At 42.9% G+C, this 27,121-nt stretch overlaps 1 protein-coding gene across 2 annotated transcripts; it reads left to right on the forward strand.

The window, feature by feature from the left end:
* The first annotated feature begins 1,312 nt into the window (after positions 1-1,312).
* On the forward strand, positions 1,313-22,981 carry LOC147904697 (NADH-ubiquinone oxidoreductase). Of its 2 annotated transcripts, XR_015543293.1 has the most exons (3): positions 1,313-1,671; positions 22,585-22,788; positions 22,829-22,981. XR_015543293.1 is itself a non-coding variant. In XM_087395309.1 (2 exons), exon 1 carries the CDS (start codon positions 1,393-1,395, stop codon positions 1,654-1,656), a length of 264 nt encoding a protein of 87 aa, XP_087251435.1. In that variant the 5' UTR covers positions 1,313-1,392; the 3' UTR covers positions 1,657-1,671; positions 22,585-22,981. The 2 variants fall into 2 exon arrangements, 1 of the variants encoding a protein (XP_087251435.1); XM_087395309.1 differs by having other exon boundaries at positions 22,585-22,981.
* Positions 22,982-27,121: the final 4,140 nt, after the last annotated feature.

Below are 27,121 nucleotides of genomic sequence, written 5' to 3' on the forward strand. Positions count from 1 at the left end.
CAAAACCCATAGTTAAAACTCTTATCACTTTTGTCTTTGTAAAAGATTTTATGATCCAAGTGGTTTTGGAATATGTGGACAATCCAAAGGCCAAACTTTTTTCTTCAATGGATATTTTCAGCTGATCAATATGTATGAGACCTAGAAACAATTTTTTCTTAGGTTCGAACAACAATAGAAACATCTAGAGAAAAACATAAAAGAGGTGCATGTAAGCACGGAAGAGAAATGAGTCTCCAAGAGTGAGATTGGATACTACCTATTCTGAGGTATTTCTAAAGTTGAAGTTTTATGAACTAAAAAATACCTAGCTCAGTGCTCATATAGCCACTATGTATTCCATTATCAATATACTCAATAGTCTTGAGAGTGAGCTTAATTATGAGGACAAGATGATCAATAGCATGAAAGATGAAAGGCCCAGCTCAATGGTGCCTCGCATGCCATGAGGCTCAAGATGTTTAGAACACATTCTCATGAGGCAATGAACGAAATGGAAGGATGTTCGCCGAGGATCAAATGTTGCTCATGGGAACGTGAATGCATTAAGTTCCATCATTTTAGGCTTGTCGTAGCAAGACTATTCTCTCCAATTGGCTCGAATCTCCTCATGACTCTCTCCCTCCTATTTTCATGGCTACCTTTATCCAAGTGCCCGATGTTAACAGGATCCTCTCTACAGCAGTCGATGGAGAGGGCGAAATTCTTGGAGAATTCATATTCTTTGCCTTCTGCAAAACTAGCGCACAAAATTCCCCTAACGTGGGAATCCTCTTACACATGACATGCCCATAGATCATGGATGGGCAAGATTGCCTGCCCATGTCAAGCACATGGCCCAAATGCATTCAATGATGGGCACAATCTATAAACATTCTTAGCATGCATTGATGATGCATACCATGACGATGTCAAGGATTAAGGTTAATACCATGATGATGTCAGGATCAAGGCAATAAAGAAAAAAACTCTCACCCACCTATTTGGCCATATCTAGGAGCACCGACAAGCTAAAGACTCAAATGACGGTGCCGCCATGGCCCTACCATGAGGTTACCGCAACATCCGCTCAAGGATTTAGCTACCTACCTTCGCTCCCCACACCCCGCCCACCCTCCGCGGCCCCATCCCCTCCAATCACCCAACCTTCAGAATGCTTTGCACTCAAAGTAGTCCATATGTCTAAGCATCGCTGCCCGGGGACTGGGGTACTAGGTCTAGGTCCGTGGCGGTGGTAGAAGCCACATACACCTCCAACACACATACACACGGTTTGACCAGCAGGCCAACTCAAGGATTAAGGTTAAGTGACCGTTAACTATTATTCTACCAAAGCTTGTCTCTTTGTCATTCTCTTTGATTTGTGTCTCCTTTTACTCTGTTTGTGAGGCAATGGGGTTGCTACCCGTGTTCATCAAAGAGTTTTTCGGGCATGTAATCAGGCAAAACATGGAGGATCACGAAGAGCGTGATCGTAAGATCAGAGAACACATCCTTACCGTCAAGGAAAAATGCGAGCAAGTGAAGCAGGGTTGGGCTCACCCCGTCAAGCCTTACGGATACTGGACCACCGACAAGTACAATTTCAAATATCTCTTGGACCTTAAAATGAGCCAAGTTCGAGGACGCCACGACCCCTACGACGGCCTCCCTTGAGATGAAATCTGCCAGGTTATTGTTCCTTCGTGATTCGGAATGCAAAAACCATTATTCGATGTACATCGACTAGGGTCTATCTTTAGCAGGCCATTCTTTCAGTGTTAAAGTTGAGTGAGGGGGGGACAGCTTACTCTCTTGACATGCAGTTAAACTCTTCCAAGTATTCTGGTACGTGATGAAGCTCGATCAGATTGGTCCCATAGTCTCTTATATTTCCTAAGTTCATTCGATTATGCCATCCTTTTTCCAAATTTTTCTTCGTCCATTAAAAAAAACACAAAAATATGTTCTTTCTTCCTACGGTGCACGTGAGACATAGTGACTGATACCGAATTGACGAGGTCATTGATACAAGACTGACAAACTAGCGAGATAAATGGTTTTAGGTTACTTAGGAATGCTTGATTTGTGTTCTGAGGAGGAGCAAAGACTGGACAGGCAGGGAGTCAATCTTTGAAGCGCATTCTAAGGGAGAGGGAGCACGACATATTTGAAGGGTCAGAACTTTGTGGGTGAGAGCGAGATGGAATGGTGAAGGAGAGGAGAAGAGGGAGAGAAGATGGAAGGGGGTAGAAAGAGCGTGAGGGAGAGAGTACACCATGGATGGGGGATCAAAGGAGGAGAGAGCTCGAAGTATATCAGTGAGGTACATAGCACTTCCGTCTACATTGACGGTGTGGGCAGCATTGGGCCTTGGTCGTGGCTGGCCTGTTTCTCAAGCATTCCTGGGTCAACGCTCAATGTGTTGTGTCATCCTCAAAGTCGTATCTTTGTGCACTCGAGGGGTGCTTTGTATTTACAGGTTTTCCAAGTATAAAGCAAATTCTTCCCTATTTTGGGAAGGGGGCCCTTAGTGGGTATAGGGACCCAATCTGGTGTTGTCTCCATTTCTCTAAACCTAACTGTGTGTGTGTGTGGCGCATAAGCATACGCCTCGCAATAAGGTTTGTGATTACACGATCATTAACCGTTGTATGTTACAGTGGTATCAAAGCTTCGGTCTGTAATCCAGCTTAACTACCGAGAGTACATGGTTGTGCTGAGATCTGGAAAGGAAACATCATGGACTAGCAGAGGAGAGAAAAGGAGTAGGAGTTCGACTCTAAAGAAGACAAAGAAAGTACGCTTTCGCCCAACACTCAAGAAATGTTAGAGAATCTCATATAACATAATCGACGACTCCTTGTCCAAGCTAGAAGAAAATTCATGGCAACTGGAAGAAAAAAGAAGACAGTTGGAGGAGACAAAGAAACGGCTTGAAGAAAAAAAAAGCAAGAGGGAGAAAAACCAGAAGAAAGCAAGGGAATCTCAGATTTTGAAAAATTGCTCTTTTTGATGCGTGAGGAGTGCAAACATGAGGAGGCACTTAGACATGACGAGATGGCCAAGTGCCATGTTACTCTAGCACAAACAGATGTTAGGCAATATGTAGACTGCAACGCCTCCCGCATCCACACCAGCTTCGACATAAGCCAAGGTTACTTTGCTCACCCGGTCCACACCGAACTTCACGAGTAAACTCGTCTTCGAGATTCAGCATATACTAAGGCCGTAGAAATCGAGCTTTGAGATCAGATACAAATGTATCCCATTTGAAACTCATGACATGTGTGGTTGGGTCAGTATAACTACTGGCCTAATACTGTCACCACCTAACCGCCTCACACCAGTCAGATGAGGGGCTGCTAGGTGGACTTTGTCTTGTTCGTCTTGAATTCTTGCTAACGAATGTGAGCAACAAACTGGTAAACAAACTGTAAAATAGTTGGGTGGTTGCACTTCCGTCATATCTATCCCATACGGTCGGTCAGTGTTGACCTAAGCAATAAGGTTATTACAATGGCACCTCAATTAGGCACGTTCGAGACCAACAAGTTAAAGCAATTTATTAGAGGGTTGGACTCTAACATTCGTTTTCCTATTTCTAATTTCGACCCGTTCACCTATGAGGGTGCGCTTACCCTGGCTCAGAATCAAGAGAAGATGCTGAAATGGGGGAAAGTCTAAGCAGGTCCAGCTAGGAGCCAAAGCCCCGCAATAGTCTTCAACCCCAACAGGTAAAGGCCCTCAGCAAAGGACAATCAGTTCCAAAAGAAAGACAATTAGTAGTCGTCTGGTCAGGATGAGTCTAAGCCAAAGATGACTTTGGATGAAAAAGCTAAAGTGGGTAGCCTCTTGGAGGCTATCTACAACTCGACGAGCAGAAGCGTTACCATGCAGAGCATCGTTGTTTCCATTGTCATCATATTGCAGGTCTTGGAAAGAAAGATTGCCCAAAGTGGTTGGCCAAAAAGGTGGCAAAAGTGCCGGTTTCTATTATCGCCTTTGCGGTTGCTCTTCGAGCCCCACAGCTTCAGCTACTAATGCGGTTCTGCCTGCTTTCAACGCCATCCCATCGGTGGTTTTCGAAGGTAAGGAGGGCATGCTCGATGAGCATAAGAAGGCCCTCATCTGCGGTGGAAGGGTTCACACCCGGGCTACAAATTTTGATCACACACAAGGCCGTAAATTTTTCTTTCACAGTGTAGAAGGCCTCTTTTCAGCTAGACTTCATCCTCACACAGTTATTAGGATGTGACATGATATTGGGAATCTAGTGGTTCCGAGATTACTCACTTGTGCCCGATTGGCGCCAGGATTCCTTCACTATGTTGAAGGACTACTTGAGCCGAGACAAAAGTATTCCTATATTCCTTTGATTTCCCACATCCAAGCAGCTCACGCTGTTCACAAAGGCATGGTGTATGCGCTTGTGTATATCCGCTGCCAACTAAATGCAGGGCAGCCAGCTCCTCCTTTGGGGCAGGCCATGATTGCTCTCATCCAAGAGTTTCAAGATCGACAAGTGCTAGTAGATCCGGCAGTCAAGCATGAGTTACGTAGGTCAATCTCTTAAGCCATAGGACGAGTCCATGTCCATTGGTACCCACTAGAGAACAGCAGGCTTAGTGTTTCCATCTTAGGGTTTAGTTAGGTCTAGGTCTTAGCCTAGGGTAGGAGCTGAGAAGGTCCCCCAAGGGCTGGCTTAAGGAAGAAGGCACAGGAGCACCCAAGGTAGCAGTCCTAGAATGGCCCCCTGAGGCAGCTCCAAGCAAAGGGAAAAGGGCTGGGGAAGACGCCTTATCTTGGCTGCCCTTTGCCCCTCCCTATGCAGCCTTTGGGCTGGCATTTATAGCCCAAGCAGCCAGCCAACCGGCCGATTGGCTGGTCGGCTGATTTGGGCTGGTGAGGTCGGCCAAATCAGGACCATCCAGCCCCTATTTAAATGGGAAGTTGCAGCCCTAATTCCTCACTCAGTTCCTCCAACATTCAGCCTTCCTCTCCAGCCTTGGTGCAGCCTCTAGCCCTTCCAGACGGCAGCAAGTTTCAGCAGTCCCAAGTGCAATTGAAATCAATCTTCCCAATATCCGTCAATGTGTCCCAATTGAGCAGCTGAATGCACAGCCCAAAGACAAAGCATTGGTGTGCTATAAAGCGTGTTTTCAGATATTTGCAAAGTACTTAGTCTTTTGGTCTGTTCTATGCTAGAGGAGGTGACTCTGACTTGCACGCTTTTAGTGATTCAGATTGGGCTAATGATGATGATGCTAGATATTCACTAGTGGAGATTGTTTCTTTATTGGCCGTTCATGCATTGCATGGTTGAGCAAGAAACAATCCAGTGTGGCAACTTCATCTTTTGAAGCTTAGTACAGGGCAGCTTTCACAACTATAGTTAAATGTGTATGGCTTAGAAATTGATGGCAGACCTTTGTGGTGGTTTGCAGCATCTACTCCCATACTTAACTGACAATCGTAGTACATTGCGGTGGCACGGAATGAGTTTGTGCACATGTGAAACACTCCGCTTCTATCCCAAGCTTTTTGTTATGTATCTGGATGCTAATCCTGGGATTAGTAGACTTAATCCAGCAGATTAGGAGGCTAACATGGTCGAGAGCACATGGGCAGTAGCAAAGTGCCAGCTAGCTATATTCAGTCAAGGACACTTTTCATAAAGCGAGATTCTCTTCTATATAAGAGCCGCCAAGGCTATTGTGAGTTCCTTCAGTGTGCACACACCACTAGATGGTTTGGTTTGGAACGAGGGCTTAGTCTTCTGCCATCTATAGAAGGTTGCTTGCGAACGGGTTCAGCTATAGGCATGGGCTTGTGGGAGTCTGATATCTAGCCCACGTGCTTGGGGGTGGTTGGGAGGTGAATTGCTTGCTCATTATCTTATTGTTTTGCTGCTTTATTTTGAACTGAGTTTAGGGTTAGATCATAGATGGTACTCTACAGCTCCTCAAACACGAAGAATCATGCAAGTGTGGATGACAGGTATATATTAAAGATGTTGAGATTTGACAAAGATAGATGCAAAGTGCTAAAAGTTGAGAAAACAGCTTTATGTTGTGACTTTTTGTGGCTAAATAATAAAGATCATGACATCGATTCTAAAAAGAAAAGATACACAAAGGTAGTAAGTGTTGAAGATGTTTGCTCTTGGATAGATTTTCTTTTAGATAATCTTTACATCACAGTAGGTGATTCTTTGTTTCAACAAATTATAGGAATCCCCATGGGCACTAATTGTGCTGTATTTATAGCAAACTTTTATCTTTTCACTTATGAATTTGAGTTTATGCAACGTCTTATTTCTATCAATACCTGCCCTATCATTTTACATAAGCTTAGCCAAGTTAGGCGTTTTATAGATGATTTATTTGTACCAGATGTTCTTGACTTTCAAGACTTTATGTACAAAGACACTCATGCTTTTGGAGAAGGAATCTGTCCTCATGAATTATCTTTTCACTTAAATTTGAGTTTATGCAACGTCTTATTTCTATCAATACCTGTCCCATCATTTTACATAAGCTTAGCCAAGTTAGGCGTTTTATAGATGATTTATTTGTACCAAATGTTCTTGACTTTCAAGACTCTATGTACAAAGACATTCATGCTTTTTGAGAAGGAATCTATCCTCACAAATCTTGTGAACTGAATTGCACTTCAAGAGGGGATTCTTGTGTTTTCTTAGATCTTAGACTTTCTTAATCTTCCGTAGGATTCGAGGTTGATATATATGATAAACATGAACAACCTGAATATAGTGATTTACACATTATAAAAATGCCTCACATTGACTCAAACATTTCTGATTTGGAAAAATATGGAGTCATTTCTTCCCAATTACATGGATTTTCTCGCCTTTGTACAACTAAGGAGTCTTTCATGACTCAATGTAGTAATTTGATCACTTTACTAATACACAAGAGGTATAATCCAAGAAAAATAATGAAAAAAGTATGCACAATCTTAGATATGAAGTCTTTTTATCTATGGTGTATCATGTTTAGAATGATTGAACATAAGCTGAAAACAAAGAGCAGGGAGCTGAATAGCCCTTTTTTCTTCTAGTTTCGAAAGAAAGTTTGATTGGAGTATGCATGTTTTGCATCTTTGTAGGAAGCAGTTCATTTAGTTTTTTATGTTTTAATATATATATATATATATATATATATATATAGAGAGAGAGAGAGAGAGAGAGAGAGAGAGAGAGAGAGAGAGTTTTTATTCTTGTTTTTTGGAAGATTTTGTTTCTTGTTTTGCTTGTTTATTTTTGCTTAGTCACCTTCTTCCTTTCTTGTTTTCTTTCTCTTTTGTTTATTGGATGTATTTAGTAAGCACTAGGTTTGCCCAAGAGACTCCGTGGGTCTTTAGAAACCCAGTATAGCTGCTTATGATTGGGCGCTGATGACGACATAATTTTGCTTTGCTTGCTAAGTATGTCTTCCTTTTGTTTTTTAAAAAGTTTTTGTTACCTTTTTTTCTTCTCTTTCGTTTTTTGTGTAGTTTTTTGGACTTAAGAACTACACAAAATCAAAATTTGTATGATTGGATATATTCTAGTCTTACAAAGGTATATGCTTTCACAAAATTTTGTCATGTGTTCAGGTAGAAATTGGCTCGATTCATGGAGCTAGGTGCAGTTGGTGAATTCGTGGTAATTGTGCGTGCAGAGCCCAAAGGGGGAGTGATTGAGCCTTGTGTTGGATAGTTTGATAGCTAGAGAGGACTGTTTGTTAAACTAGGTGAACCTTTGAGGGATAGTGATCATTGAACTGTGTGAACCTATGAAGGGTAGTGATTGGCTTGAAACAAGTTTGCATAGCCATGCGGGGGTTGTCTAGTATAATTTATGCACGATTTGCTGAAGTGGAAACCAACCTACTTCAAGGAGTGTATTTGCAAATGTGTGTACTAGCAAATCGGTGGTGAAGGACATAATCACAGTTGTGTGATTGCTGAAGGGCTGTCTGTGTATCCAGATAGGGTGTCTGTCGTGTGTATCTGGATAGGGTGTCTGTACTTTAGCTCCTAGTTCTTCTACGAGAAAGCGTTTATGTAATGCTTCTATTCTTCTCTAATAAGCTCTAGGGAGCTCGGGTGCCCAAGTTGGCATTTATAAAGGATCACAGTGTGCAGAAGCATGGTGGATAGGAACTTTATTATTTCCAGTTACATAGCCGTGCCGTCTTGCACTTGTTTTGGAAGCCGTATAGAGCTTTCAAACCTCCCATTATTCTCCTTTCCACGTATGGATTCCACTGGTAATTATCTTCAAATTCCAACCTAGGTATTTGTACGTGGTAATTGCGGCCAAAGAATCTAAAGTCCATCTATTTATTTTGAGTTCCGATTACCATTACTTTGGTCTTGGCAATGTTCACCTGGGTGGCTGCAGAATTTGCCTAGTGCATCTAGGTGTGCTTGCATGTCTCTCTTGTTTTTTGTGAAGAAGACTAATTCATATGTGTAAATGAGCTACAATAGGGTGTATCCCCCAACCCGGATTCCTTCTCTGCTGTGTACTCTTCATCCAATCTGTGCCAGCTCATCAATGAAAAGACCAAAGATAGTTGGTGAGAGGGGACAGCCTTGCTTGATCCCTATATTGCTAGTTATTGACCTTTATCTTGGAGCATGACCCATCTACTAATGGCTGCACTAGCTTGCCCTGCACTCTCTCGTATAGTCAGAATGTGGCCTTTCTGAGTACTCAGGGGACTTGGAGCTTTTCTATTCTCTCCAATAGGATTTTACTTGGAACTGTGTCGAAAGCTTTCTTGAAGTCTACAAAGCAGCAGTAGACAGCCCGTTTCTTATTCTTGGCTCCATCCATTGCCGCTCTTATAGCGATTGAATGATCGATTGTTGAGTTCTTGGGGTAGAACCCCGTATGGGATTCCTTGTGTGTTTGTCCATCGGCTGATTTTTTGCTCATGATGGTGCCGTGCCATTAGGCTGCTTACCATTGTAGTTTTCCCCCACCTTGCTGTCCCCTCCCTTGTGAATTAATACAAATCTTGTTGAGCTGCCATTATGAGGGAATCCTGATTCCCTCTCTAAATCTTTATTCATGAGCATTGTGAGCTTAGCTGTTGCGTTCCAAGAAGTATAATACAGGCTCTATGTTAATGGGAAGAAAGGTGAATTGTTTCTCAATAAGATTCATTATCTAGGGCCTTCGATTTCTAAGGAAGGCGTGCAAATGAATTCTGCTAAAGTCATTGCCATCCAAGGATGGCCTGAGCTCAAAATGGTACATGAAGTAAGAAGTTTTTCTCCTAATATTGGAGATTCATCTGGCACTTTGCAGATATTGCAGCCATCTCACTAAGAAGCCGCAACCCAAGAGTGGGCTGCCCCGGGAAATGCTCTATCTACCTGTCATGGGGGCGTGAAATTCTAAGTACTTTAATGTACTACAAGACCGTGACAACTTTGGTTTTAAAAGTCCAAGCGTGGGCTTAATAATGTGTAATTAAACGCGGCATGGTGCCCAGCACATAAGCGTAATTAATCCCTAGGCCCAAAGGCATTCCAAGGAATTAAAAGAGTGGTTGTTAGGAAATGATGATGTGGCATTTTTAATGGGCCCCCTAGAGGGCCATGTACCTTCAGTGGCCCCCCTAGAGTTCCAGGTGGCTCTAGTGCCTTCTACATGCCCCTTTGCCATTCCTGGACCGCCTCCTTCAGCTGAATTCCGTTTTTCTTCATAACTCCTCACCCGTTTGGATTCCTCAACTTCCGTTTGGCCCGATGGCTTCCACTCTCCCTTCCCTTCGTAGTGATATGCTTTTCCCTGCATGCGTTTGGTAGAACGGGCAGAGCTGAGCACTTCTTTTGCTGGTCGAATTTGCAAAAGTGGCTTTTTCTAGACCTTTTTGCTTCTACCGCCTCCTGGGCCTCTCCTCTTGCAAAGCTACAGCTTTCTGTTGAATTTCGAGTGGTCCCATGCGCTGGTTGACTGGTTTTTCTCAGTTTTGGAGGACTTTCCGGCGATTATGTGATGCTGAAACATTATCTTCTCCAAAACCTTCTCAATGCATTCCTCTCTGAAGCACGCTTCTTTTGAGCCCAAGAACTCCTCTTCTTCGCGATAGAAGTGCTTCTTTTCGCATTTTTCAGTGGAATTCTTGCTGGTCGGCTCTTGTAAATGCTCTTTCTTCATGCCTTTGCACTCCTCTTTGGCTGAGAATGCAATTGAGGATTGGCTACTATGTCCTCTTGGCGATTGAGGACTTGGTTCGAGTTTTTAGGGCTTGGTGAGTTGTGATTTTGCTGCTCCAATTTCTTTTTGCCATAAGCTATTGATTGGCCTCGTGTGCTGCCTCACAGGTGCCCAGGGAGTGCTACATGAGTCATTCTTTGGTTGGGTACTTTGCTGATTTTATTTTGGAGCTTTGAAAGGCTTTGTGAATGCCATCTGGAAGCCACTTAAAGAGAGTGCAGCTGGGGTGCAGTGTGATTGCATCTGGACAGCCAATGGAATTGCACTCGGAAAAGAGAATGCCTTTGGATTGAGCCTATGGGTTAAGTGCACTTATGTGATGGTGTTCTATGCTTGAAAGCCTTGCGAAGGCTTAGTGAATTGGGGCTGCGTGCTGAGTTGCAGGGAAGGTCTCCCAGATGCAACTTGTAATCATTTCACTGTGAAATATAAAGAAATACCAAAAGGGGCGCCACGGTGTTTGGGGCCAATCGGGTGCACTTGTCTATGTCTGTTGAGCAGGGGCATTCTAGCCTGCATCCCTTTTTCAGTGGTTTTGTTTGTGAACAAATGGGTAAATGTCAAATGGTGATCATGCAATGGTTAATGGTTGTGATATATGCTTTGTGAGCTGTAAATAAGTGCTGAAGTGATTAAAGGTTTAGTTTCACTGCCCTCTGAGTGATTAGAGGCTGGTTTCACTACCCTCAATGCGGTCAGTCATGGGATGCGTGCCATCTTCAGATGGGGAGAATGACAAAGGACAGCTTTCAACACTCTTAAAGTGTTGGGGTAAAGGCACATTGCCACCCTTTAAATGTTACGACTGCTATGACTGTCCTAAGACAGTCATAGGGTGAATACCTAATCCTAATAAAACCTTTGAGTTTGTGGTGTGGCTCATGACATTCTTACACACCCACACTCCTTGTGTCACGCTCTCCTACTGTTCCACTCCCCTCTTTCCCTCACAAGTGGTATCAGAGCCACCCTCTCCCTCTCACTCCGGTCTACCCCTCCCTCTCCCCTCGGGCCTCGTGCCCTCTGTCAGCAGGCAGCACGCGGTGTGCTTCAGGGAGCAGCAGCAAGCAAGCAGGGCGCAGCAGGGCAGCAGCAAGCAGGGCGCAGCCGCGCGCAGCAGGTGCGCATGCAGCCATAGCTGCAGCAGCAGCTAGCTGTTGCTAGCTGCTACCAGCAACCGGCGGCCGCAGCCAGCGGCTGCAGCTAGCCGACCGGCTGCAAGGCAGCAGCCGACCAGCCAGTCGCGACCGCGACCAGCCACGACAGGCAGCCGGCCGTGCAGCTGTTAGCTGCCGGGTCGTGTGACCAGCAGCAGCCGGCTGCACACAGGCAGCCGACCTCCATCAGCAAGCTGTGAACAGCCGTGCACGTACAGGTACAGCCGTACCGGCTGTACCCTCAGCCAAGGTTCGAGTGCCTTTTTTTTTGAGAATTTCGACATTTTTTTTTGGGGGATCCGTGCTCTCGCAAGTACAGGGTACAGCAGGTACTCTGTGCAGGCACAGCAGGTACTTGCAGGTACAGCAGGCACATAAATTTTTTTTTGGGGAAGAAGGAAAAGAGTGAAGAGCACTCTGCTCTTTTGCGTGGTACATGCAAGTACGCGCAGGTACAAAGTACAACAAGGCTGTTTATACATTTCCCGAGGAAAACTGTTTTTTTAGGTACAACAAGTACTCTCATTGTCCCTCTTGCTAGGAGGTGACCGGGGCCACAGTGTGTGGTTGTTTGCACAGTTTTTGACGGGAGATCATATGCCTTGATTTTGCAGAGGGCTTTTATGCTTTTGCTGAGTGCAAATCTCAGTTTTTGGGTGACAATTTCATAGGGCTTTTGCCTGACAGTGAATGCAGTGTATGCCTTGGGGCAGTGTGGAGCCAGGGTGCCCACATTGGTCTCGTTTTTCGCAATGTATCAGTGACATTTCTTTGCAGGTCACATTTTGTGTACGGCACTTAGAAAATCTCAGTTGAGCCACGCTTGGCCAGGGCGCATCGAGTTTACTCGGTCCCTAACTGTCCATCGTTGATAGTGCTCAAAAGACTTTCTTTTCGGTGTTTGTACGTTGGGATCTGTGTTGCTACTGTGCACACAGGCAGTTTATGCATTACATTTTCAGGTGATTGTGCCAGAGAACTGTATTTTGTATGCTACCTCAGTGTTGAGGTGTTTTTCACTTGGTACAGGTGTCAAATCAAGGGTCTTTTGCCCAGATTTTGCTTGTGAGCACTTGAGTTACTTGTTGGGATATCTCAAGGTGTATGCCTCAGGCACACCTTATGTTTCTATGTGTGAGTGCTAGAGGCACAGTTAGGTGCCCACAAGCACAGTTAGGTGGTGGAAAAGCCACATAGGATGATTGAGTGAATCTAGGAGCAGATTGAGGAGATGATTGAGGAGCTTTGAGGTCATCAGTGATGTCAGTGACCTTGTATGAGGTGCCTACTTAAGGACCTCTTTCTTCTTCATTCTATATGCAAGTATTCTGATTTTGTGTCCACTCTACTTTTTCCTTTCAGTATTCCAACATGGTATCAGAGCCCTTTGATCCCCCTTGAGCCCATTTCTGCCACATCATCATCTTCTTCTTCATCTTCTTCTTCTCCATTTTCCTCTTTCTTCCCAAAATCTTTGAGAGCTTGGTTCTCCATCTACAAACAGCCATTGCCCAAACCCTCTGAGCTGGAAACTCCTCTAGTATGGGCGAACTTCCACCTGCAAGCAATTGAAAAAAAAACGTCTGTGGTGGCTGCCATTCTCCATACAGCGAATTTCTTCTGTTGCTCAATACTCCCTGCATACTCCGCCATTGCCTGAGCCCTCTTAGGAGTAGATGGGCGACCTCAAGACGAAGATTTTGAGCCATTTTTCAAGTCATTTGGTTCAGTAACGAGGGAGAAATCGTCAAAACTCAGTTTCAGCCTGTAGCAACTCTCCCGGGCAAAAGTGCGCACCATTTCGTCCAACCTCTGTGCTGGACCTTCTCTGGTATATGAGCTTTCTTTTGCTTCAGAAAGCCCTCTTTTCCTTGCTTTGAAGAGTGAGCTACAAGCCCTCCAAGTTCAGCTTTTCAGTTTTGACAGTTTTGGACAAGTTTTGAAGATGATGCTACATAAAATGCTACTCTAGCATTTCTGGTCTTTTGAAGTTTTCAATAACTTCATTACAAGTGTTGCTTCAGTTTTGCTTTGATTTGCTAGACCTGGTTGTGATTGGAAAGTGTTCATTTCATCCACTTCTATGAAGCATGTAAAAGGAAGCATCATTGTTTGAAATCTAGTCACTACTATTTGCTACATTAAATGCTTATATTTTGAAGCATTTCAGTTGTTATTCTAAGCCCTGTAAGAGAGAAGACACTACCCAATACTTGGGTTAGAGCCTCTCATGGCTTGCTTATGCCAAATATGTGAAAAGCCAAAACATAAAGCAATGTCTTGTTATGCTACAAAGGATGAAAATGCCAACCTGACTTCCTTATTGAAGATTGCCAAAACAATGGTTGCCAAAAAGGAAGCAAATACAGAGATCTACACTCTCATGGCATTTTTATTTGACTCCAAGTACAAGAAAAAGATGAAGGTCAGACACCTAAGATATGCTTCTCTACACAACTATGGAGATGACAAGATAATTGTTCTCATGAAGGATATGACTTTCAGATCCACTTGTTCTATCATAGTACCATCTTATAAGGCACTAGACACTGCCCATGTGGTAAGACCTTGCCTTGACATGGATATTTTGCCTCCACAAGATGAGGCATCCCATGAAGATTATGCATTTTAAACTCATCTCTATGTATGCTCCAGATCACTCTTTTAATGTCAAGGTACTCAGCCTGGATAGTCCTCCAAAATGAATGAAAATAAACTATTGTGTTTTGTGTGTTTTGTAAACACCTCTGGTCACCTTATGATGTAGGCCATGTGTATGTTTTGTTCCATGGTACCTCCTGCAGACATTGTGTGCATGTACATGCAGGGGAGATAACCATTGGAAGGTCTTTTTGTATCCCTTTTTGTTTACCTTACACCCAAGGAAACCCTTGCTAGCATGAGAACCTAGCCATAGATTTATCCTTGACCACCATGAGATGGCATGAGAAACTATGAGACTAGATGTATCCTTGACATAGCCTGAGGCATCTCCTTGAGGGGGGGTTTGTTGGGATATCTCAAGGTGTATGCCTCAGGCACACCTTATGTTTCTATGTGTGAGTGCTAGAGCACAGTTAGGTGCCCACAAGCACAGTTAGGTGGTGGAAAAGCCACATAGGATGATTGAGTGAATCTAGGAGCAGATTGAGGAGATGATTGAGGAGCTTTGAGGTCATCAGTGATGTCAGTGACCTTGTATGAGGTGCCTACTTAAGGACCTCTTTCTTCTTCATTCTATATGCAAGTATTCTGATTTTGTGTCCACTCTACTTTTTCCTTTCAGTATTCCAACATTACTGTTTGAGAACTTCAGATGCCTTTTATCCCCTTGGCAGAAGGGTGATTGCTTGGGATTTGTCCCATACTTTGTTGCAGGTTTGTGGCAGGCTGAGGTGTTTGGAGCCTTTTTCAGTGGACAAAACAGTGTATGCCAAGTGGTTTATGCATATAAAATCAGTGCAATACCTCATCTGAGGTGGGAGAAGTGTCCAGGACAGCAGTGTTTTGTGTTTCGTCAGATGATGATGCACTTGTAAAGCACTTGTGGAACAGCTGCAGCATTCTGTAGTTACTGTTTTATGCCTATTTGAGCACGGTACAGTGTGTCAGAAGGTACAGTGACTGGAGGGAAAATTTTCTGTTTTGCTGCATGATTTTTTGACAGTAAAAAAACAGCACTATTGTGAGTGCTCCTGGCTCTTGATAGAGCAGGTTTTCTGAGAAATCAGAATTTTATTTAGTCATATTTTTGACTTACAGGGAGTCAGGCACTTTCCTTGTCTGATATGGCATCAGGGGGAAGTGAATCCTCAATACTGAACATAAAGAAATTGGAAGGGGCACACAATTATGCATTATGGGCAGAACAGTGTTTGAATGTACTTCTGCTAAAGAAGATTTCTAAGCCCATAAGGTTGAAGGGTGTCAAGCCATCTGGGATGGCAGATGATGAGTGGGAGGAGCTTGATTTGTCCGCAAGGGCGGCTATCATGCTTACTCTCACTGATTCTCTTGTGTTCAATGTTCAGGCAGAAAAGACCTCTTATGGCCTATGGCAGAGGCTAGAAGAGTTGTATGCCCAAAAGAGTTCAGCCAGTAAGGTTTATTGGTTGAAGAAGCTTGTCGACCTTCGCATGAAGGAAGATACAGCTATGACCTCACACTTGAGTGAGTTCAATGCCATCTTTACTCAGCTTATTGCACAGGGTTTGAACTTGGACGAGGAGTTCAAGGCTACTTTCTTGTTGTGTACACTCCCTGAGAGTTGGGACACTTTCAAGACCACCCTGTCAAATTCAAATGTCACTCTTATGTATGCTGATGTGGAGAGCTCTCTCCTTATGGAGGAGATGAGCAGGAAGAACAATATGGGCAGCAAGTCTTCCAATGCTTTGCAGGTACAAGATAGAGGTAGGACTCAGCAGAAGGGGAGGTCTACTGGCAAGTCCAAATCCCGCAGTCAGTCCTGTGGCAAAAAGGATATTGAATGCTTTTACTGTGGCAAGAAGGGACACGTGAAGTCTAAGTGCTTCAAGTTTATACGGGATCAGAAAGCCAAGAAGGCTGAGGCAAAGGATGCAGGCAGTGGAAGCAAAGGCAAAGGCAAGGCCAAGGGAGATGACACTGATGCAGTGAATGTTGCAGCAGAGGACAGTGACAGTGACAGACATGATGTATTATGTTCTTCTGCTGTACATACATTGGTTGTTGATGGCCATGACATGCACACCTAGCTCGTGGATTCAGGTGCTTCTTTTCATGTTACGCCTCATAGGGAGTGGTTTACTTCCTACACAGGTACTCATGGAGTTGTTCACCTTGGGAACAACTATGCATGTCAGATTGCAGGGATTGGCAGTATACAGATAGTATTCCCTGACGGACGCATATTTATGCTTGATGGTGTTCGCCATGTGCTGCAAATCAAGAAAAATCTGATTAGCACTGGCCTGTTGGATGACAGTGGTTACCACACCACATTTGGGGATTCCAAATGGGTGATTACTGATGGCCAGGTTGTAGTGGCTGAGGGTTATAAGAGTGATACCTTGTACCCTCTTTATGTTTCCAGTGTAGGTAATCATGTTGTTGCCATAACCGAGCTGCCGAAGGTTTCATTGTGGCATAGCCGGTTGGGACACATGTCCGTTAAAGGAATGCAAGAACTGTCACGTTTGGGTTATCTGCCGTCTCTTTCATTTTCAGATTTGCCTACTTGTGATCATTGCATATTTGGCAAGCATTCTATGACTCCTGATAAGAGGAGAACTCCCCAGAATAGAGCACCGCTTGATCTAGTGCACACTGATTTGTGTGAGATGCCACAGCTATCACTAGGGGGTGCAAAGTATTTCATTACTTTTATTGATGATGCCACACACAAAGTGTGGGTCTATTTCTTGAAGCATAAGAGCGATGCCTTAGATGCTTTCAAGAAGTTTGTCGCTCAGGTTGAGAATCGGACAGGATGCAGGCTGAAATGCCTCAGATCCGATAATGGGGGTGAGTATGTGTCACATGCTTTTGTACAGTTATGCGAAGCTAAGGGCATTAAACAGGAACTCACAGCCCCTCATAATGCATCTCAAAATGGTGTGAGTGAGCGGATGAATCGAACTATTCAGGAGAAAGTTCGATGTATGTTGTCTTATGCTGCATTGCCCCATGGCTTTTGGGCAGAAGCCGTGCAAACAGCAGTTCACCTAATTAACAGGTCGCCGAACAAGGCTTTGGAGCTGAAAGTGCCAGAGGAGGTGTGGTCTGGCAAACCACCTTCATACAAGCACTTACGTTTGTTTGGCTGCGAGTGCTTTGCTCATGTACGCAAAGAACTGCGCACCAAACTGGAGCCAAAGTCTTTCAGATGCATCTTCATGGGTTACGGTGACGAAGGTGAAATGGGGTACAGGTTATGGGATCCTGTTAAACGGAAGATTATATGCAGCAATTACGTCATCTTTAAAGAGGATAGTGTACACAAAGAACCCGTGCAACCTGTGGAATACAGGAGGGTTGTTTATGATGATGTCGGACAGCAAAGAATGCCCATTAATATGCAGCAGCAGGCTGCTGTAAATAACCCTGTTCAAGAGGGTATACAGGCTGAAAATCAGCCAGACAATTTTGCCAATGATGCACCACTGGATATGCCAGCAAATGGCGCTGTAGGACAGCCAAATATGGTGGTACAGCCACCCGTCATGCATGACGAACAGGCTAGACAGCAGCCTAATACGGAGCATTTTGTTAGGAGGAGCACCCGTGTACAACGGCCTCCTGACAGGTTTGTTCCAGGAGCCAATAATGTGGTTGATTTTATCATGCTGACAGATTGTGGTGAGCCTTCCAGCTTCAGGGAAGGTATGGGAAGAACAGAGAAAAGGAAGTGGGAGAAAGCCATGCAGTCAGAAATGGACTCCTTACTTCATAATGATACATGGGACTTGGTGCAGCTACCTGCAGGCAGAAAGGTTTTGCCATGCAAGGGGGTTTACAAAGTCAAAGTGGATTCAAATGCTTTACCGAGGTATAAGGCCAGATTGGTTGCCAAGGGATTTAAGCAGGAGAAGGGCATTGACTTTGATGAGATCTTTTCCCCTGTAGTCAAGATGACTACTTTGAGAGCAGTGTTAGCTCTTGTTGCTCATGAGGACATGGATTTATGTCAGATGGATGTGAAGACTGCTTTTCTTCACGGAGATCTCCATGATGAGATCTACATGAGTCAGCCAGAGGGATATGCTGTTAAAGGGAAAGAGCAGCTTGTGTGTAAGCTCAAGAGGAGCTTGTATGGACTCAAGCAGGCGCCAAGAGAATGGTACAAGAAGTTTGATGCCTTCATGCAGTCCCAAGGGTATCATAGGTGTGAAACCGATCACTGCTTGTACACCAAACGGGCAAAGGATGGCAGTTTGATGCTACTCATTCTATATGTGGATGACATGCTGATTGCCAGCAAATCTCAGCAGGAGATTAGTGCTTTGAAGAAGCAACTGCATAAGTCTTTTGACATGAAAGACTTGGGTGATGCAAACCATATTCTTGGTATGCTGATTATTCGTGACAGGTCCAAGGGACTTTTGTTTCTGTCACAGAAGGAGTACATTGACAAAGTACTGCAGAGGTTTAAAATGGAGGGGGGGAAGTCTATTAGTACCCCGTTGCCTCCTCATTTAAAACTCAGCAGTAAGGACAGCCCCAGATCAGATGATGATAAGGCTGAGATGGCCAAGGTTCCGTATGCATCTGCAGTTGGATCTTTGATGTATGCCATGGTTGCCACTCGTCCGGATATTGCTTTTGCGGTGGGAGTCATCAGCAGGTATATGGCAAATCCAGGCAAGCGGCACAGTGAAAGGGGTTTTGAGGTATCTCAAGGGTACCAAAGACTTGTGCATATGCTATGGTAGGCAGGATGCATTGGTGCATGGTTTTACAGATTCAGACTATGCAGGGAATGCAGATAACCGGAAGTCTACTACCGGTTATATTTTCACATTTGCAGGAGGTTCTATATCATGGGTGTCTCGTTTGCAGAAATGCATTGCACTGTCAACCACTGAAGTTGAATATATTGCAGCCACTGAGGCTTGCAAGGAAGCAATATGGCTTACTCGGCTGGTGGGAGATTTGGGCATTATAGGAGATATACCAGTTTTGCATTGTGATAGTCAGAGTGCTATCATGTTGGCAAAGAATCCGGTCTTTCATAAGAAGACCAAGCACATAGATTTGAAATATCATTTTATCAGGGAGGTACTGGAGGACCAGCAGCTTGAGCTTGTGAAGGTACACACTGATGATAATCCTGCAGATTTGCTCACTAAGAGCTTGCCTACAGAGCGGTTTGCACATTGTCGCCGCATCATGGGATTAGGATGAGACCATTCTTATTTTATGGTCTTGTATAGAGTAACTGTATATTGCTGTAATTTTTATTCTTTTCTCCCCTTTAGGCACATTGGCCTTTAGGTGGGAGGTTGTTGGGGTAAAGGCACATTGCCACCCTTTAAATGTTACGACTGCTATGACTGTCCTAAGACAGTCATAGGGTGAATACCTAATCCTAATAAAACCTTTGAGTTTGTGGTGTGGCTCATGACATTCTTACACACCCACACTCCTTGTGTCACGCTCTCCTACTGTTCCACTCCCCTCTTTCCCTCACATAAAGAAAAGTCCACCATTGAACCAATTCTTATTATTCTAGACTGACATAAGCCTTTTGATGTACATGGTGTTGGAGCTGTTTTATAGCAAGATGGTCATGTGGTGGCTTATGAAAGCCGGCGATTATGTGATGCTGAAAGGCATGTGCAGGTATCTGAGAAAGAGTTATTGGCTGTCATCCATGCTTTTACCATACGGAAACATTATCTTTTGGGAACTGATTTCATGGTCAAGAGAGGTAGTCAAAGCCTCAGGTATTTTTTGATCCAGAGATAACGAGCTGATTTCATGGTCAAGACAGATAATCAAAGACTCGGGTATTTTTTGATGGACAAATTCAAGAGCACAGAATATAGTGGCAGATGCCTTATCAAGAAGGCCTCAATTGAAATAATGTCACAATTTCTTAACATAAGAACTTGGAAGACATGAAAAAGCAATATGTACATGACCTGAATTTGAGGGAAGTCATGAAGAACATACAAGAAAGCCTATCATCCAGCCAACATTCTCTCAGGGAAGAATATCTAATGAAACATGTCCATTTATGTGTCACCCTAGAGATGCGGATGAAATTCATGGAAGAGTCACACACACCTCCTCACGCGGGTCACTTCAAGTATTCAAGCAATAGAAAGATATTTCTCGTGGCCAGGTAAGCGAAAGGATATCCATAAGTTTGTGACAGAAGGTGAAGTATGATAGTCAGAAGACTCTAGGACTCTTGATACCTCTGCCAGCACTCCAGGCTCCATGGAAAGCATAGCCATGGATTTTATCTTTGACCTCCCTAGATCAAAGCATGGAATTGATGGAATATGGACAACTATAGACAGATTTAGCAAGCAAGCACACCTTATACCTTTCAGAAAAACCGTTAAAGCAGACCATAGGGCAATAGTATTTCTGGCACAAATTTTCAAGCATCATGGGATGCCCAAGTCCATAGTAAGTGAGCAAGATCCCAGGATGATCAGCTTATTTTGGAGAGCATTATTTGATAATATCGGGATAATGTTGGATTTTTCATCTTCTTTTCACCCCAAGACAGGACGGTCAAAGTGAAATTGCTAATTCCATAGTGTTAGATATTCTAAAATGCTATGTGGCTGACAAGATCAGAATGGAAAAAGTATCTTCCTTACTGGAGTTTTCTTACAACATCACTACTCATAGCTCCACCGGAAAGCCCATTCGAATTGGTCTATGGGAAGGTCATTTTGCCACCTATCCTGACGACTAAGGATGTGATATTTGCAGCTGACCACTATGTTAGAGACCTGGAAACAGCTTTTGCTTAGGCTCGGACGGCATCTGGTGACAAGCATAAGAGGGAGCATAGAAGAGAAATGAATCTCTAGGAAAAATATTGGGTTTTACTTAAGTTTGAAAAAGCAAGGCTCTAGAAGATGAATGGCAAAGAAGGCAAGGCTCTGAAGAGAAAGCATGGCTCTGAAGTTGCATATCGATTAGAGTTGCCCGAGCACTGTGAGATTCACAATGCTTTCCATGTGAGTCTTCTAAAGAAGTACCAAGGTCTTGGGCCTTCATAATCGGTTCTGGAAGAGCCACCTGAGGTGGAAGAGATGAAGGAGAGCCTCCAACGTGAGAAAATTGTGTGTCGCATAGAAAAGAAAGGGACCCAAGGCAAGATCACCTGCAGATACCATGTTAATAATTATTTGGCATTGGATGGAAAGTGGGTGGATGAAGCATTGTTCTCAATCCACAGATTTTTGCAATTGTATAAGGAGGCTTTTCAATTGGGAACAACTGATCAAAAGCTGAAGGATGCCACAAAATTGTGTTTATCCCAAGAAATAAATAGAATTATTTAATTCTTTGACTCCAATCAACTAGAGATAGTTTCTTTTCTATGGTTTCTTTTAACTTTCGTGCTTAGTGGGGACACCCATTGAGGATTAGAACTAGTCAGAAGAATGCATGTATTGGCTCACCACTAATGGGTTAAAAGTGTTGGAATTGTGTTTATTTGTGTGTGATGAGCTTGGAAAGTGCTAAATAGATCCACATTTTGAAGGGGAAAAGCACACATGCATGGGAGACCAGCTCAAAAGGAGGGCCTACAAAAGATGAAGGGCCCAATAAAAAGCATCTGCTTTTGGTAAAGTTGGCCTACTTTGGCCAAAAGCTCAGCTTGTCATAGGAAAGCCAAAATTAGCAAGAGCTGGCTTTCTATTCCCATATATTTAGGAGCCTGCCCGTAGACTAGAGAAGATTTCACCAGTATTTCTTGCCCCCGTGTGAGCCAAAATTTGTAACATGCTATTCTTTAGCTGTAAATAAAATTCTTTGAAAGGGCAGGCCGTGGGGGGTGGGGTGCGGGGGCGGGGCGTGGGTGGGTGGGTGAGGTGGGGGTTGGGTTGCAGCCCTGATTTCTGGCCCTAGTGTGGTGTGAGTTTCTTTCTCTTTCTCTCCTTCCTCCTTGGAGAGCTCTCTTCTGGCTGAGTTGCTCTGCCCTTCCCTAGAATGAGTTTCCAGCTCGTGGTTGTTGCTCGAAGCACTTTTCCCCAGTCTTTGACGCACAACATGCTGCTGAATTAAGGTGCAGTCTAGAGACGAATGAATTGCAGAGCTACAGATGGAGGTGACCTAACATAAGAAATGACTAGATTGTTAGGGCCAGGAGGCACAGATTGCCTATTGACTCACAGACTGATATTCTAGATACTATCTGATATTGTCTGCAACAAACCACCACTCTTGCAATATTTGCAACTAAGGACCTTGGAATATTGCACAAAATACCACAGAAGTGGGATGTTCGTGCTTTGCAAGAGCCAGGTTGTATGTTTTTCTGTTGGTATAGGATTTGGCAGCCTACCTAATGAGCAGCAGTAACCTTTACAGTATCAGGTCCAACATAATGAGCAGCGGGTCTGTGCCCTTTATTGCTTTTCTGTTCATGTTTGGCAGAAAAACTTGTTTGACAAATAGCTTGAGAGTTCAGTTAAATGTGCCTAGGCTGGTTTGCATTCATTGTGGGTGTATGACTCTTCTCACTTGTGCCTGCAGTGACTGGCTGAGTGCGGTGCTAAATGTCTGATTTTGGTACGCATGGCAATAAGGGAGTCAACTGGCCATGGCCTTTTTGGTTGGAATGGAGCTCTGAAGTGTACTGCAGTATAATTTGTCTCATTCTCTATTTTATAAGCAAATTCTCTTTTGAAGTTTGATGACATGCGAGATTGCTCATATGAGTAGAAAACCACTTTGATGGTACAAATGTCAACTATGCATGTTAAATGTTCATTTTCAGCAGTGTACCTGAAATCTCTTTAGAGGTGAACAGCTTATTTTCTTTTGAATTGCTGGTCCATTGATGGTACAAATTCGATTATGAGTGTTATATGTTTACTTTAAGTGCTATATTCGAACCTCCATTACAGGCAAACAATAAGTCTTACTTCAATGGACGTTTTTGTACTCACTGAAAATAACATTCTCTAAATTTTGAACGAAAGAATTACATTGTCAAATTCTTCAGAAAATGGCATGCAGTGTTCTTTGTGGTGGCATATGCGATTGAATTTTTGGTTGTCAGAATTCTGGTAAGGTGATTGAGCTCTCTTTTGTGTGTAGGTAGGTATAGAGGGGGTCTGTTTTTAGGCCATTTTTCATCAAGAGTGCAATTTTCTTTGCAGATGTTTTGTTCTATAGGTTTTCGGAGAAAAAAGAGGAGGGGTGGAAAGTACAAATTACTTTTTATACTCTTTGGAAAAATATGGGATGGGTGGGCTTACATTTTTTCGTTAAGTAGTGCAGTCTCTACTGAAATTGTACACATGAAAAATGATACTTGTTATTAAGAAGAAACAACATTGTCAGAGAATGAACTCGGCACTCCAGAAACTAACAGATATAAGGCAATTGATAACATCAGTTATCCTGCCAGTCCAACAGAAAAATTCCCTATTGACAAGAAGAAAACATGAAGCTTGCCATTATGAACGTGGTCTCAGTTCTAAGTTCTTGGGGAAAACCAGGGATTTGGTCTATCAACTTTTGAGTACTTTTCTGTGATGCCTTTGTAAGGGTGAGCAACATGGCCATAATGTAAGAGCTTCTTGCCTTCTTTATGTGCCATGTTGTTAGATTGACTTTCAACTTTCTTGTTGCGTGTTTGGGCAAACAAGGAGAGTCCATTGGGGCTGGTTATTGTCATATTGAATGGTGATGTGGATGGACATTTTGTGGCCTCAAGTGGTACTCATGGAATTTAACGTGTGTTGATAGGAAATGTTCATGGTTTGTATAAATTATACTTTCTTTTTGTTGTCCTTGGTGATTGGAATTGTACATTAGAAGACTTTGTTTTGGAGCTTTTAATGATACAACTGTGTTAGTAAAATAGTGGCTTTATTGCTAGCGTAAGCTACATGCAGTCTTCCATTTGGCTTGCACTTAATGCTGGGTTGAAAGCACCCTAGTCACTTGTTGTTGGCAAATGTGGTCTTAGACAATTCCATTCAAATTGATTAGATTCTTTGGAGACTAATCCACTCTCAAAGTCGATGTTATCACAACTTTTTGGAGGCAAAAATTTGCAACAATCTTTTAAGGTATCTAGTGGATGTTCAAACTGTATGAATACATATATGACAACCTCTAAATATTATAGCATTATTAGAAGTCCAATAATCAAGTCCAAATTCTATTTGTCACACAATTTACCAAGATATGGCATAGCTTGTACGGTCATAATTTTAGGAGAGAGGAAACAGATTTACCACAACTCAATGAAATTGTGGTAGTTGTAAAAAATGTTTTTCTATGATTTTGATGTCCACAAAAGGTGGGTGGCATTGGGACTCTATGCTTTCAAACTAAGAATGTTGATTTGCAACGTTGTGTTTCGTATGCAATGTCATCATTGTAGTCGTTTATAACAATGTTGGCATTGCTATAGATATAATTGCTTCTTGTTTGTTGGTCACATCTTCCCAAATATATTCTCTCCAATCGATTGGAGTGGGCTTCCTCTTCTTCCCCCAAAGTTTTGCACGAATTACTAAGTCTTTTTATGGTTCTTTGTGTATTAACCTTTATGATGACTTGGTTTCGTTTGGTGGCATCTTCTTAGACAAGAGATTTCAGCACCTTGCCAGAGCTCAAGTGGGACCTATACATGTATATGTACGCACCCCTTGCCTCCCCAAATAGACACACAAAACCCACGCACGCACGGCCTCCCCCCCCTTCCCACACACACACACACACACTATTTTCTTTTTTATTTTTGTTTCTTATTTTCCTAATTTATCCCTACTACACCTAATTTTTCCTCACTTTCTCCTTTGCTTTCCACTAAATGTTCTCATTCTCTCTTTTGTCCTTGCAAATTACTTTTCTTTCATTTGAAAAAACTTTTTTTTACCTTCCCCCCTCCCTCTCTCAAAAAAAAAGTTCGCCCCCCCCACTCTCTCTACTCTCATTCCTCCTCTTTTACCTAATTTTCCCTCCCTTTTCCAACCTATCCCCTCTCTTTTCCCTACTCTAGCTCCGCACTTTCTCCTTAATTTTCCTTAATTTTTTATAACTTTCTCCTAAATTTTTCTATTCTTCCTTATTTTTTTATAATTTTCTTTTATATGTCGATATTTTTTCTTATTTTTCATAATTTCCTATTTCTCCTAATTATTTTCTAATGTTCCCTATTTGTTGGTCTTCTCTTCACGTATCTCCCTAACCTAATTTATACTCGCTTTTTTCCTAGTTCTAATGTAAAACTTCCTCCCTATTTATTATTATTATTTCCTTTATTTACTTTACCTCTTACTATTGCGTATTCTACTATTATTACCTCACTAAAACGTTATTCTTTAATTTTCTTTTTAAGTTCTCTTTAAAAAAAGGAAAATTTTTATGCTCTTATTTGTCTGGTTTTTCTTAATCTAATTTTTTACTAGTAAAACACTATTTCTTTCCCTCTTTTTACTTAACCTTGCTTGATTACTCAAACCCCCTTTTTTAACCCCTTGGTTACTCAACCTCCCCTTAAAATCTCATCGCCATGTGTGCGCCAATTCCTCGACTTCTGCGTTCCTTGTTTCCAGCGCTCGATGCCCGGGACCTCGACTACTCACACTCTGGCTATTTATATAGCCCCCTCCTCCTTGTACTACCTCACCTGCCTCTCTAGCCTGCTACTTATGCCCGACGCACTAGCTGCGCACTTGTCCCTGTACATGCTTCACCTGCAACAATTTTTTGCCTCCTCGACTGCGTTGCTCCACAAACTCCTCGAGCCCCTCCACACCATTCTCTCCCCCTCTCCCCCTACCATTGAACACTCCTCCTTTGTCCCTTACAATACTGCAATGGTCAACCTTTTCCACCTTGGTTGCGGTGCCATCATTACATGCACCTTTCGTGCACAATCAGCGAGACTGCATTCCCCTCCTCCAATCTCGTGGTCTTCCACGGTGTCATTTATTATTTATAGGTTCTTCATCTTTTTTTAATTGCAAACCCCCACCCCCTCCTCTTCTTAATCCACATCCCGGATTCTCGCCCCTCTTTGGTCTTTACCTCTTAATTTTTTCCTCTATTATTCGCCTTCACCCACCCCCTCCCTCTTCCTTGTCTAATTTTATGTCTAAATTCCCCCCCTCTCATTATACTTATATCTAATTCCTCCCCCCCGCTTCCCTTAAAAACCCCCTTAATTATTTATATTTACCCCCCTCTCTTTAAAACATTATGTCTGGCTTACCTTTACTTAGATGATTTATTTTTATATTATCCTCTTCTAACCCCCCCCCGCCCCCCCCTTTTATTTGAATTCTTTTCTTCTCAATTACCCATACAATTACACTTTCATCTTCATTAGTTCAATTCCCCTCCACATCTTTAACATTAATTACCCCCTTTCCTTCCTTTTTTTACATTAAGTCCCCACCCTTTTTCCCCTTTTTCTTTCTATTAATTTGTATTATTTTCCCCTTTATTTTTAACGCAATATGGCTTGGTTGTTTAAAACTATACCTTCTAGCATCAATGTTCCTCTTCCACACTTCTTCCATACACCGCTCCCTTCCACACTCTTCTTACTTGCCCACGGTTCTAATAAGTTTCAATATTTTCTTCTCTATAACCTCCAAACTCATTTCTCTATCCAAACAAATTTGTTTTTACATTAAGCTTGATAAGTGTTGATTTAATTGTGACTCCGATAATAAGGGAGGGGTGTTTATGACACCTATCTTTCAACTAAAGTTAAAACTGGTTCTTACTATTTTGCTTGTTGGATCGTGGCAGGTACGCAGACTCTCCTCTTCAATAAAAGTGATGCTTGCCAGGACTTATCCAAGCTCAACTTCTATACAGTTTTCACTTGTCATTTGGTCAATAACATATAATGGACCTTTGCTTATTGATTAAGAATAGAAATGTTTGCCCGAGAAGAGTGGGATATTTGAAATTGACAAATGACCCTTATTTTTTAGGCATAAGGAATTTGAAAAGACAAATGGCCCTTCATTGCATGGGCGACCCCTTATTTATAGGGTCAAAACCTCTATAAATACCACCTAGTCTCCCTAATATTTCA

Source organism: Dipteris shenzhenensis, chromosome 2 (assembly GCF_047967505.1).
Source record: "Dipteris shenzhenensis isolate YYH24624 ecotype China chromosome 2, Dip_SZ_1.0, whole genome shotgun sequence".
NCBI lineage: Eukaryota > Viridiplantae > Streptophyta > Polypodiopsida > Gleicheniales > Dipteridaceae > Dipteris > Dipteris shenzhenensis.

Excerpts from the sequence above, each read along its gene's own strand:
- LOC147904697 (XM_087395309.1), top strand. The coding sequence starts at position 1,393 with ATGGGGTTGCTACCCGTGTTCATCAAAGAGTTTTTCGGGCATGTAATC.